The 14,116-nt window shown below is 41.4% G+C and overlaps 1 protein-coding gene across 1 annotated transcript; it reads left to right on the forward strand.

Annotated features, from left to right (window-relative positions):
• The first annotated feature begins 15 nt into the window (after window positions 1-15).
• On the forward strand, window positions 16-13,516 carry LOC138899111 (uncharacterized). The gene is made up of 2 exons (XM_070185229.1): window positions 16-103; window positions 13,023-13,516. Exons 1-2 carry the CDS (start codon window positions 16-18, stop codon window positions 13,514-13,516), a joined length of 582 nt encoding a protein of 193 aa, XP_070041330.1.
• Window positions 13,517-14,116: the final 600 nt, after the last annotated feature.

Here is a 14,116-nt window from a genome sequence, read left to right on the forward strand (position 1 = left end):
GAACATATCACCCTAATGAAGCTACTCGACATTCCTGCACAGCTTCTTTCTGCGGGACTGAGGTATGTACTTCTCCAGAAAGAGAAAAGAGAACTGCTGCCAGGTAAGGGGTGCTGCGCCTACCGTCCTACGCCTCTCGTATGCCTCCCACCAACTGAAGGCAGCCCTAGAGAACTTAAAGGTAGTGAACGAGACTCCACTAGTCTCTAGAATACCGGCTGTACGGAGTATCCTCTGACACCTGTCCAAGAAGCCCTGCGCATCCTCTCCCTCTGCACTATTGAAAGATGGAGGCCGGAGCCTCCCAAACCTCTCCAATCTATGCTTCTCATCCTCGGGCATAGCAAGAACCATATAGTCTTGAGCAGCTGCAACCGACTGGGCTGGTGGTGCCCCCGGTGTCTGGAGTCCCTGTATCACCTGCTTTGGTGTGCGGGCGGCGGGTGTCTAAGTGCCTCCCCCAGCCTGAGAAGTGGTTGCTGCGGCCAGAACAGAGACTGCCCGAGCAAGACTGGTGCACATGGTCAGAATTTGAGCTAAGGCCTCCTGAAGGCCTAGAATCACAAGGGGCACATATGGTGCCTGAGCTGGTCCCACAGGCTCATCCACAACAGGAGCTTGCTCCTGAACTAGGGCAACGGGTGGATCTGCAGGTGCTGCCCTAGCTGCGGTGCGAGCTACACCTCTGCCCCTACCTCAGCCTCTACCGTGACCTCGGCCTCTTGTGGCCCTGACTGGTGCTACTGGTGGCTGTCCATCCTGCCCCACAGTACGCGTCCTCACCATATGTGAGAGAATTAGAACAACAGAAATTTGGTTACCAAAATCAAAAGACTCGCACGACAAGAATTAAAGAATGTGAAGTTTCCTAATGGTTCGGCAACCTCTCGAAGATAAGTACAGATGTCTCTGTACCGATCTGCAAGACTTTACTAAACCTGGTCATGACTCGTGAGACCTATCTAACCTAGGCTCTGATACCAACTTATCACGACCCAAAACCTACCTCGTCGTGATGGCGCCTATCGTGGAACTAGGCAAGCCACAACTCAACATCCCAACACAGAAAAAATCTTTGAACATAAAGACGGAAGCAATTTAATAATTTAGGAAAGTCTTTTTGAAAACAAAAATATCCAAAATACGATACAATCCATCTCAAAACCAGGGTGTCACAGAGTACATGAGCGTCTAACATAGAATACAGTCCACTACAGTGTCTAGAGAAAATAAACTGAAAATACAACTGGTGATAAAGGAGGAGAGTCAAGGCCTGCGAATGCCGCGCAGCTACCTTGGTAGTCCCCAAATTCTGAAGCCGTAATTAGCAACCATCGTCGTGACCAAAAATGCCTGGATCTGCACATGATGAGCAGAGAGTAATGTGAGTACATCTAACTCAGTAAGTAACAAGTCCAAACTTTGGACTGAAAGGTAGTGACGAACTCAACCGGTACAGATAAAATAGTAATAACTGAACAGAAACGTAGGCATGCTTTCATATTAAATAGGGAACTCAAACAGTAAAGTGAAGCAGATCCGAACAGTGTAAAGAATATAACTCTACTATCTCTACATGCTAATGCACATGCTGTTTGTGATGCACCATGCTGTCAGCCTTATGTGCTCAGACTCTCGAATGCTCAACCACTCGGTACTGTATATGGTCCATACGATCCAGGGAAGATCCATCCCAGAAGATATACATCACTGACTATAAGTCACCTAGTACCGAAGAAGACCAATCCAGCACTGTGGAGAAGATCCATCTCCAGGTATCAAGTACTTCAGACAAGATCTATGTCCAGGGAAGATCCATCCCTCAATAATATCAACCGCACTCACTAGGGGTGTGTACAAACTCCAGAGGGGCTCCTACAACCCAAGCGCTACCATAAAATAAATATAACCGTTGCGGCGTGTAGCCCGATCCCATAACTGTCACTCATAATCGAGCTCTCAGCCTTACTCAGTCATCAATCTCTCCAGTCTCACTCACGGGCTCACAATATCATGAAAACTAGCCCGAAACAATGATATGATGTATCAATAACAACAACTGAGACGGAGATATGATATGAAATGCATGAACATGACTGAGTACATAATATCAATGAAATCGGTGAGATAACAGCAAGAAACGGCCACTAGGGGTCCCAACATTACCAGCATAAAGCCTAAACATGATATCTATCACGATTGATAGCTCAATTACTTTATCACAAGATGAAAACATGGATATCAACAAAATAGAGTCACTATACAGTACCATGGAATCAACCATGCCACAATTCTCACGGTCAATACCAATCGTATAGCACATAGTTCGGGATTTCGAACCCTCAAAACCAAGTTTGAAAGTGTTACTTACCTTAAACCGAGCAAATCCTACTCCGAAATGCCTTTTCCCCTCGAATCAGTCTCCAAATGCCCCGAATTTAGCCACAAGCAGTACAGTATAATTAATATAGGCTAAAGGAATCAATTCCACAAGAAAAACATGAAATTATAAGCCAAAAATCCGAAATCGGCCTAAACCCGTCCCCCAGGCCCACGTCTCAAAATCCGACAAAAGTCACAAAAACCAAAAGTCCATTCATTCACGAGCCTAACCATAATAAAATTACTCAAATCCGATAACAAAATCTCATTCAAAACCTCAAAATTCTAACTCAAGAGTTCTTCCTCTTTTTCCCCAATTTCTCACCCCCAAATCACAAATTAGATAATAGAATTAAAGATGAAATCACGGGATTTAACCAAAACCAAGTAGGAATCACTTACCCCAATCAACTCCACAAAAATCCCTTCAAGAATCGCCCAATTCTGCGTGTTCTCTAGCTCAAAATATGAAAAATGGGTTCAAACCCTCATTTTTGAAATTAATACTGCCTACCTAGATATCCTTCTTCGCGAACGCGACCGTCCTCTCGTGTTCGCGTAGACCAACTCAGACTGCCTCTTAACTTAACTCTTCGCGAACGCAACCTACGCTTCACGAATGCGAAGCTTTGCAAACTCAGACCTTCGCGAACGCGTCCCTCACCATGCGAACGCGTAGAAGAAAAGACTGGGGGGGAGGGGTCCCCAGCTGCCTCACTCCCCTTTGCAAACGCGACGCCACTCATGCGTTCATGATGCATACACTGCCATACCTTCGCATTCGCGTAGAGCAAAATCTCACCAACTCAGAAACACTCTTCTCGAAAGCGAGGCTCTTCTCGCGAATGCGTAAGAGGAAACCAGAAAAATGCAGCAGCAAATATCAGCTATCTCACCAAGGCGAAAAATGATTTGTTAACCACCCGAAACTCACCCGAGGCCCCCGGGACCTCAACCAAACATACCATCAAGTCTCAAAACACTATACGAACTTAGTCAAGCCTTCGAATCACTCAAAACAACATCAAAACACCAATTTCACCCGCATTCAAGCCTAAAGAACTTCTAAACTTTCAAATTCCACAAACAATGCCGAAACCTACAAAATCACGTCCGATTGACCTTAAATTTTGCACACAAGTCATAGTCAGCATTACAGACCTACTCTAACTTCTGGAATCGGAATCCGACCCCGATATCAAAAAGTCAAACCCCCGGTCAAACTTCCAAAAAATTCGACTTTCGCTATTTCAAGCCTAAATTAGCTACAGACCTCAAATTCACAGTCCGGACACGCTCCTAAGTCAAAAATCACCTATCGGAGCTAACGGAACCGACGAAACTCCACTCTTGAGTTGTCTTTACACCATCCCAACTACGGTCAAAATCCTAAGACTTAAGCTTCCGTTTTAGGAACTAAGTGTCCCAAAACACTACGAAACCAAAACAAGACCTCTTGGCAAGTCACATAAGCAGAAACAGATACGGCAAATGCAGTAAATAGGGGATCGGGGCTAATATACTGAAAATGACCGACCAGGTCATTACATGAGGGTATAAATCCCTGAATTACGTGTGATGTGAATTGTTGGAGGTGACGCACAAGCTAGGTGACGAGCGTGTGGGTGTGCACCATAGAAACTATGACTTAAATAATTTCTGGGGAGTTGTAAAAATTGAAGAATCATGTTATTGTCCGCATATTCTCCTCATGTTAGAGGAATTGAGCTGAGACTTGTATTAAAGATCATGATTAGGCTACGTACCGATATTTTGGGACCCACATAGTTGTGTTGTTGTTGAATTTAATTATTTTAAAAATGTATATTTCAAACTCAGTCATGTTCATCCATTGTGAGGATATTTATGGGATCGGGGCTGCCCGCCTGTGGCAGGCCATATAGGCTTTATATATATTATTATTATATGGATCGGGGCTGCCCGCCTGCAGCAGGAGTTATAGGCTTTATTATTATATGGATCGGGGCTGCCCACATGTAGAAGGCCTTATAGGCTTTATTATTATATGGATTGGGACTTCCCGCCTGCAGTAGGCCATATCGGCTTTATATCACGCTTGGACTGATGGAGCCCCTCAAGAGTCTGTACATACCCCAGTGAGTGTAGATGATTATGTATTCGGGATGGACTTCCCAGGGCATGGATTTTCCTTATTTATTTATATTGTGTTGGATTTCCCTGGACATGGATCTTGTCCGTATCATTTTCATTTGGGGATAAATTACCCCAGGGCTGGATTGGCCTTATACGGTACTGAGTGGCTGACTGTCACTTGATGTGTGTATATATACGAGATGGAATATCCCTAGGTTGGAATGGCCATAAACAATACCGAGTGACCGAATGATTAGTGACCAGTAGCACATGAGGTCTTCCTACTGAGATGTCATATTCCTCATAGCATGCAGTATTGATCTATTTTACTTGTACTGAGTTTAACTGTTGAACTTGAAAGCATGCCTATATTTCTATACCATTATTTATGTACTGGACTGTACCTGCGGAGCTCGTCACTACTTTTAGCACAATGGTTAGTCTTGTTATTTATTGAGTTGGTTGTACTCATACTACACTCTACACCTCGTGTGCAGATCCAGATGCTTCCGGACGCGGCGACTGTTTAGAGCTCAGTGTGTTACCAGTTGGAGACTATCAAGGTAGCTGCTTCGCGTCCGCTAACCTTGTCTCTATTCCATTCAGTTATTATACTGTTCTATATTTTTAGACAGTATTTTTATGAGTCAGACTTTGTATTCATTTAGATACTTATGTACTCAGTGATACCGGGATTTGGGAGCATTTATATCTGTATTTGTGAGATTTCTTCCGCTGAAGTTAAATATTATATTTTCGAACTTAAGATAAATTGCGGTTCATTGAGGTTGTCGGCTTGCCTAGTAATTATATAGGCGCCATCATGACAGGTGAGATTTTGGGCCGTGACACTACTCTACTGAAATTAGGCTTGGCACTTAATGGGTACCATTTTGGTGTACTCATACAACACTTTTGCACATGTTTTGTGCAGATCCAGGTACATCCTATCAGCCTCGGTGTTACCGCATTGCGTGGCTTGCTTATCAGAAACTTCAAGGTACACCTACCCGTGTCCGCATGCCTTAGAGTCCCTTCTATCCTGTTCTTTTCTTATTTCTTTACATCTTTATAGACAGTTATGTATAGGAGTGTTCAGTACTGTATCTAGAGCTTGTGACTTGTATTTACACCCGGTTTTGGGAGATGTACATGTTGAGTTAGAGATTTCATTTCATATAGTTGTTGATGTTTTGAGATTTAAATTATTATTTCGTTATTCCGCATGTTTTGTTGGGCTTACCTAGTCTTAGAGACTAGTTGCCGTCACGACATCCAACAGAGGGGATTTGGGGTCGTGACAACTATACAATACATATATCTTTTGATTTTATATAGATTTTGTTATATTTCTGCACACCACATTAAATAATAAAATAACAACTAATATATATTAAAATAGTATGATATATTACAGACGAGCACAAAACACAACACGAAATTGATGCTCACCAAAGATAGTATAGTTTAATTATCGTCTTCACAGGGATTGGATTTAAATAATGTTCAAGTAATTTCTGGCTTAAATTCTATCCAGGATGATTAGCACTTTAGTTAGAATGACTACGAACTAAAATTAAATATTAAATCTAAGAAATTAACAATTGATCACAGAAAGACAAAAGTTGAGAAACACTGAAATAATCAATGGGAGAAATAAGGGTCGTGACAGGATAGGTGCACGAGAGCTATTCAGGATCTAACTCTAGTTCAATTCACTCTAATGTTCTAATGATTCTCACGAATTCACTCGATGATTAGTTCAATCGTATACCCAAGACTCCTCTCTCGATTAAATCTCAACTCTACGAGGTAAAATAATATAAAGTACTGTGAAGATATCAAGAACATGTTAATGGACTAGTCTTTAGGAAAACGTCTCTCGAATATTCTCCTACTTGATTTAATCAAAAATTCAACAAGCTCTTTCGATTATTTAAAAGAATTGCTGACTTAAACCAAACAAGATAATGCAAAGATAATCACCCAAAATATTCCTCTTCCGATTAAATAATTCAATAAACAAAATTGCAATCAATTCAAAGCCCCGTAAGTGAATTCATGCAAAGAACTAGAGTTAAAATCGACCAATATCAATCAAACACTATATCCATCAAACCCTAATGTAAATACTCCATAATCATGGAGAAAATCATCACAAATAGAGTTAAATAATAAGAAAATATGAATTCAATCCAAACTCAAGTGTTGAATTGAGGAAAGAATGATGAATTCTTGTACTTTGAGTCTCCAATGCTCTTCCAGTCTTCCGTAGGTCAAACTCTCTTCAAAACGTATATTTGGTGTATTTATACCATGTAAAAGCAGGTCCGGTCCAAGCTGAAGTGGGAATGCACTCTATGTAAATTACACGGGCGCAGCACGCCACACAGCGCCCCATGCGCCGCGCCAATGGGAATGTTTAGAGAGCAGGTTTTTTCACTCTACAGGAATTATTCACTAGCACCTTGTGCCCCGCGGCGCGGTAGTACATTTTTCTCAAAGTAATCTTTTTTTCTCAGTTTTTGATATCCAGACATGGTTCTTGAGCCCCAAACGTGATCCCCACTTAATATTTTGGACTTCTACTCAAACTTAAAAGCTCCAAATCACCCATTTTAGTTTCAAACTTGAGTATTCACTCGAAATCACATCCTACATAACATAACACACGTAATAAGTACAAATTACTAACAATTAGGCTCAAATACAATCAAATTATAGTAATTAGAGTGCGAGATATAATTAAAATATGAGTTCCTAGCTTATCATCAACACCCCATACTTAAATCATTGCTCATCCCAGAGTAATCAACCTACATTTCACATAGAGATTACCTTTTCAAGTAACTCTCCTAACTCATCCTGCCAAGAATAATTAAAGTAGACTAAGTACCATACTATTCCATCCTAGCCTCAAGACTCGACTCAAAAGCACTAAGTATTTTTTACAACTTGCTCACTTGCTCTAACACAAAGGCCGAAGATCGTACCTTTCCTTTGCAAATCATGTGCCCTCACACCAAATATAGAGAGAAGTTCCACACACAATAAAATTCAAGAACAAATAGTAACTCAAGATAGAAAGAATTCACTCACTCTCAGAATTAAATTCACGTGCCACATAAGACGTAATAGGTTTTCCCGTAGTGTAATACTCTACTTATTGAGCTCATGCAGTCAAATATCAAGTAGGACTTTATTTGGTTGTAATGTAAGTTGCGGGACGGGTAGGATATAATTTGGACAAAGTGACTACACCTCCCTAAGCACTATAATACATATACATTAACAAATCAAACCCCACACGTATATTAAACCAAATCCCCACCTTCATAACCTAATAGCACCAAGCTCCCAATTTTTTTTAAGCACAAATAAGATGAGAACTACCACTAGCAAAGAATCAATTTTGTTTCCTAATACATGCACAAACTCTTTTTTTCTTTTGAAAGTTCTGATTTTTTTCAAGCAACTTCATTTTCTTATTTCTTTCAATTCCTTACAGGTGGCTCCTACTTCTTTTCAAATAGTGCTTTTTTCTCTATTTTTCTCAGTTCCACACAAACCCCAACCATACCTGTACTTGGCTTTGAACAAGCTCATAGAAAATTTAAGTTCTCAAGAGAGGTAATAGGTTCAACCCGATAGTCAATTCAAACAAAGGGGTTAGGCTTGTAATGTGGTTGCCAAAAAATATAATTAGAGGCTCAACAGGGATAACTAAGGTACATATTAATTAATGGGTAAAATCACTTATCTGTCTCAAAAAATGATAAATGCCTATATCACTTCCTAGACTGAACAAGACTGCTATTATGATAACCCGATAGGTTATTTTGAGTTATAGCCTTTATTTCTATGTTCTAAGACTTCAAATAGCTCCGTTTAGCATTCTTCGATTTGCATGCACAGTCCGTGTCCTTTTCCAAAAATAATTATGTGAAAAATAGAAGAAAATATGAATTTTAGCCTTAAAAATAATTTGAGTTGACTATGGTCAACATTTTGTGTAACCGGACCCGGATCAGTATTTTGACTGTCCCAGTGGGTCTGTATCGTGATTTGGGATTTGGGCGTATGCTCAGAATTGAATTCGGAAGTCCCTAACTCGATTTAACGTGATTTGTTGAAAATTAGTAATTTGGAGGTTTAAAGAATTCCTAAGTTTAACCATAGGTTGACTTTGTTGCTATCGGGTTCAGATTTGGATTCCGGAACTTGGTATAGGTTCATTTCACTATTTATGACTTGTCTAAAAACTTTGGTGCAATACAGAGTTGATATAACGTGATTTGGACCCCGGTTGTAAACTTGAAAGTTCTTAAGTTTCTTTGAAAATTTCATACATTTTATGTCTGATTCATGGTTTTAGGTGTTATTTTGGTGTTTTGATCATGCGAGAAAGTTCATATAATGTTGTTACACTTGTGTGCATGTTTAGTTTGGAGCCCGAGGGGCCGGGTGAGTTTCGGACATGTTTCGGATAAATTCGATTAAGGTTGGAATAGCTGGTGCACTTCTGGTGCTGGTGCTCTACAGCAGATCTCACATTTGCGAGCCTCGCTTTTGCAAACAAGTGTTCTCAATTGCAAGAGTGGGCTAGATTGGGTGGTTTCGCATTTGGATGATAGTATTTGCATTTGGAAACTATCAGTGATCGCAATTGCGATCTTAAAGTCGCATTTGCGACTGAGTAGTGCTTGAGCTGTATTCGCATTTGCGAAGAAACGGTCCACATTTGCGAAGGTTGAAAGTTCGCATTTGCGAACCAAATGTCGAAATTACGACTCCTGTGACCTCGAGAAAAGTTTCGCATTTGTGACCCTTGTCTCGCATTTGCAACGTTCGCAATTGCGAACAAGACATCGCAATTGAGACATCCGCAGCTGGGTAAAAGAGGGGAAAAACGGGAGTTAACTCATTTCTCACAATTTCTAAACCCTAAACACCTTAGAGGCGATTTTCCAAGTGACGTTTCTTCAAAAATTTATTGGTAAGTGACTTTAATCTATTTCTTTTAGATTACCCACTACATTTTATGAGATTTCAATATCAAATCTAGGATCTCCATGGTAGAAATTAGGGATTTGGGTAGAATTGGGAATTTTGTAAAATTTGAGATTTAGACCTCGAATTGGGGTCGGATTTCGAAACAAATCACATAACCGAGCACACAGTGAATGAATAATTGAGTTTTGGTCCGAATCTCGAGTTTTGACCAAGCGAGCCGGGGGTTGATTTTTTCAAAAATCATTATAGATTGAATCCTTTTTACTCGTAGGTAGTTTATAAAGTTTATTTTGAATTGTTTGAACTATATTTGGTTAGATTTGATTGGTTTGGAGGCTAATTCTAGAGGCAATCCCCCGGTTGAGCTTTGATTTGATTACTGAGTGAGGTAAGTATCGTGATTAACCTTAACTTGAGGGATTAGGACTTGTTAGTCTATTTGCTACATGTTTTATGTGTGGGAACATCTTATATGTGAGGTGATGAGTACTTACACATTGTTATTGGGTTAAAGCATGCGGGTGGAACTTGTTTCTTTGTATTTTACTACTTTGCTAATTATGATATCCATGCTTAGGTTAGGTTATTGCTTCTTTGATTATTCGTTTCGTAATTATTGCATATTTCATAGTTGTTGCATACTTTTTGAACTTGAAGTTGGGTATCATGGCACCATATTTGACGTTAAATTTATTCCCCACATTATTTATTACTCGAATTCACATTATCATTATTACATAGTGAGGAAGAGAGTAAAGGCACGGAGGGTGATGCCATGTCATTTCATTAACATTATCATGATTACATGGTGAGGAAGAGAGTAAAATCACGAAGAGGGATGTTGTGCCATTTCATTCATATTATAACTAAATGGTTAGGATGAGAGTAAAAGCACGAAGGGTAATGCAGTGCCGTTATATTCATATTATTGCATGGTAAGAATACGAAGGGTAATGCCGTGCCATTTTCATATCATTGGTTTATCTGATTTCATCGGTTGATGTTTTACTTGACTATTTCGTGATTTTATACTTGTCGCAGCTGTTATATTTGCCCCCTTTTGCATATCCCCTCCGAGTTTGTATGTTATCATTCTCTATTATTGTTGCTGCTTTATATACACTTTTACAGGTTTATCTACGTTGGTGCCTTGTCATAGCCTCGTCACTGCCTCGTAGAGGTTAGACTCGACACTTACGGAGTACATTGGGTAGGTTGTACTCATACTACACTTCTGCACTTCTTGTGCAGATATTGGTATTGATCCTCGTTCTCCATGAGGTACATCAGTTTGGATCATTGCATACGGAGACGCGAGATAGATTTCCTGGAGTCCGCAGACCTTGAAGTCCCCTTCCTTTTTTCCACTTTTGCTGTTCATTTCTTTCGAAACAGTTGTGTTTATTTCAGACTTTGTCTGTAGACTTCTAGTTGCTCGTGTACTTGTGACTCCGAATTTCTGGGAGTAGATATTATCACGTGATTTATGTTAGTACTGTGTTAGATTGGGTTTCTATGTCTCGTTTTATATCATCATTGTGTTTTTAACTATTAACAAATTGGATATTTAATTATCAAATGTCGGCTAACAAGTGGATGTTAGGCGCCATCACGACCTTGAGGTCAGGATTCTGGGTCGTGACAAGTTGGTATCAGAGCAATAGGTTGCCTAGGTCTCACGAGTCTTGAGCAAGCGTAGTAGAGTCTGGAGGATCGGTACAGAGTCGTATGTACTTATCTTTCAAAGGCTATGAGTTTTAGGAAAAAATCACTTCTTTCTTTCTCAATCGTGCACTTTTATTCTATCATTGATGATTGAAAAATTCTATTCTTGTTCTCTCGCAGATGGAAAGAACACGCACAACATCTGTAGTTGGACAGGAGCCAGATCCCCCTGTGGCCGCTGCTACTAGGGGCCGAGCTAGAGGCAGAGCTCAGCCTAAAGCTCGAGTAGAAGCACCCGTAGTGGAGCCTAAGATTCATCATGATGAGGAGGTCCCAGCTCAGACCGCACCTGTCGGACTAGTTCAGGTCCTGGAGGGATTTATAGCCACTCTATTGCTTCAGGACACTCTAGTCTGCTTGGTGGGCCTTATGGAGAGTGTGTCCTAGATCGGTGCATTTTCGGTGGCACCAGCCGTCTCTCAGGCTAGGGGAGGAGCACAAACTCCCACTACTCACACCCCGGAGTAGGTGTCCCCCCTATATCAGACTCTAGTAGCCCAGTCAGTTGGGGTAGTTAGGCCGGTTATTGCGGCACAGGCCAGAGATAGACCTGCTATGGCTTCTGAGGCCTTGTTGAGGCTGGATAAGTTTACCAAGCTCTTCCCTGTTCATTTCAATGGTGCACCTTCTGAGGACCCACAAGATTACTTGGACCATTGCCATAATGTGTTGTGAAACATGTGTATTATTAAGATCAATGGGGTCGGCTTTGTAATGTTCTAGATGACCGGTTCTGCCAAGAGATGGTGGAGAGATTATGTGTTGACTAGACCAGCTGGATCACCTTCACTTACGTGTGATCAGTTTTCATAGCTATTTCTAGAGTTCATTCCTTTCACTGTGAGAGAGAAGTACCGCAGGCAGTTTGAGCAACTTCAGTAGGGTAGCGTGACTATTACCCAGTATGAGACTCGATTTGTGGACCTTGCTCGCCATGCGATTATTTCACTCCCTATTGAGAGGGAGAGAGTGAAGAGATTCATTGATGGACTCACCTAAGTACCAGGCTGCAGACAGTCTATGAGACCGAAGATGATATTTCTTTTCAGAGGACCGTAGAGATTGCTAGAAGAATCGAGATGGTTCGTGGATAGGAGAGTAGGCCGGTATCTGATAAGAGGCCTCATTATTTCGGTGGCTTCAGTGGTGCCTTTTCTGGAGGCAAGGGTACTTTTAGTAGAGGCCATCCTTCCGGGTAGTTTCAGTCAGCGCTTCAGGCATCCCATAGTGCTTCGGGTAGCCGTGGTCCTTATGTATCTCATCCTGAGTGGCTAGCCTAGATTGCATCTCCTATTAGTGCACTTCTGATCCAGAGTTATCAGAGTGGTTATCTAGGTCGACAGGGCCAGTTCCAGGGTCAACAGTCACAACAGCCGAGGGCTTGTTATACTTGTGAAGATCCGAGGCACTATTCTAGATTTTGCTCCATATCACAAGGCGACATGCACCAACAGGGTTCTCATGCCATGGTTCTGGCACCGGTTGCTTCACCGCCTGCTTAGCCAACTAGAGGTAGGGGTTAGGTTGCTAGAGGTGGAGGTCAGACCATTAGAGGTAGAGGTCAGGCCATTAGAGGTGGAGGCTAGCCAGCTAGAGGCCGTCCGAGAGACGAAGGTCAGGATGGTAGGGCCCAACACTATTTTTATGCAGTCCCAACTAGACCTCAGACCGAGTCATCTGACATCGTTATCATAGGTATTGTTCCAGTTTTCCATAGAGATGTTTCAATTCTATTTGTCTGGGCTCTACTTATTCCTACGTGTCATCCTATTTTGCTTCATATCTAGTTGTGCCTCTTGATTCTTTGAGTGCTCCTGTGTATGTGTCCACGCTTGTGGGAGATTCTATTGTTGTAGATTGTGTCTTTCGCTCGGGTGTGATTACTATTGGGAGTCTTACGACTAGTGTAGATCTTATACTTCTTGATATGGTAGACTTTGATGTTATTTTGGGCATGGATCAGTTGTCACCGTACTATGCTATATTGGACTGTCACGCTAAGAAGGTGACCTTAGCCATGGCAGGGTTTCCTCCATTAGAGTGGAGAGGAACTCCTGGTTATTCTACCAGTAGGGTTATTTCTTATGTGAAGGCTCGACATATGGTCGAGAAGGGATGTCTAGCTTATTTGGCCTATATTCATGATTCTAGTGAGGAGGTTCCTTCCATGGATTCGGTACCTATTGTGCGTGAGTCTCCAGAGGTGTTTCCTGCAGATCTATCGGGGATGCTACCCGACAGAGATATTGACTTCTGTATTGATTTGGCTCCGGGTGCATAGCCTATTTTTATTCCACCATACCGTATGGCCCCGCCTGAGTTGAAGGAATTGAAGGAACAATTGCAAGATTTTCTTGATAAGGGATTCATTAGACCTAGTGTCTCGCCTTGGGGTGCGCCCATGTTGTTCGTGAAGAAGAAGGATGGTTCGATGAGTATATGTATAGACTATCGACAGTTGAACAAAGTCACTATCAAGAGAAAGTATCCGTTGCCGAGGATTGGTGACTTATTTGATCAGCTCTAGGGTGACAAAGTATTTTCGAAGATTGACTTGAGATCTGGCTACCATCAGTTGAAGATTAAGGCATTGGATGTCCCTATGTCAGCTTTTCGAACTCGGTATGGGCATTATTAGTTCCTAGTGATGTCATATGGGTAGACAAATTCCCCAGCAACATTTATAGATTTGATGAACCAGGTAGTTAAGCCCTATTTAGATTCTTTTGTGATCGTATTCATTGATGATATCTTGATCTAGTCCCGGAGTCGAGAGGAGCATGAGCAGCATCTTTGGATTGTACTTTAGACTCTGAAAGATAGTCAGTTATATGCCAAGTTTTCAAAGTGTGAGTTTTGGTTGGATTCAGTTGCCTTTTTG

The sequence above is a fragment of the Nicotiana tomentosiformis genome, chromosome 9, assembly GCF_000390325.3.
Source record: "Nicotiana tomentosiformis chromosome 9, ASM39032v3, whole genome shotgun sequence".
NCBI classification, from domain to species: domain Eukaryota; kingdom Viridiplantae; phylum Streptophyta; class Magnoliopsida; order Solanales; family Solanaceae; genus Nicotiana; species Nicotiana tomentosiformis.

What these genes read in the sequence shown, in the direction of transcription:
- LOC138899111 (XM_070185229.1), top strand. Translation starts at nt 16, where the DNA reads ATGAAGCTACTCGACATTCCTGCACAGCTTCTTTCTGCGGGACTGAGG. An exon ending in GAAAAGAGAACTGCTGCCAG is followed by an intron (nt 104 to 13,022) that starts GTAAGGGGTGCT and finishes CTTCATATCTAG; the next exon opens with TTGTGCCTCTTGATTCTTTG.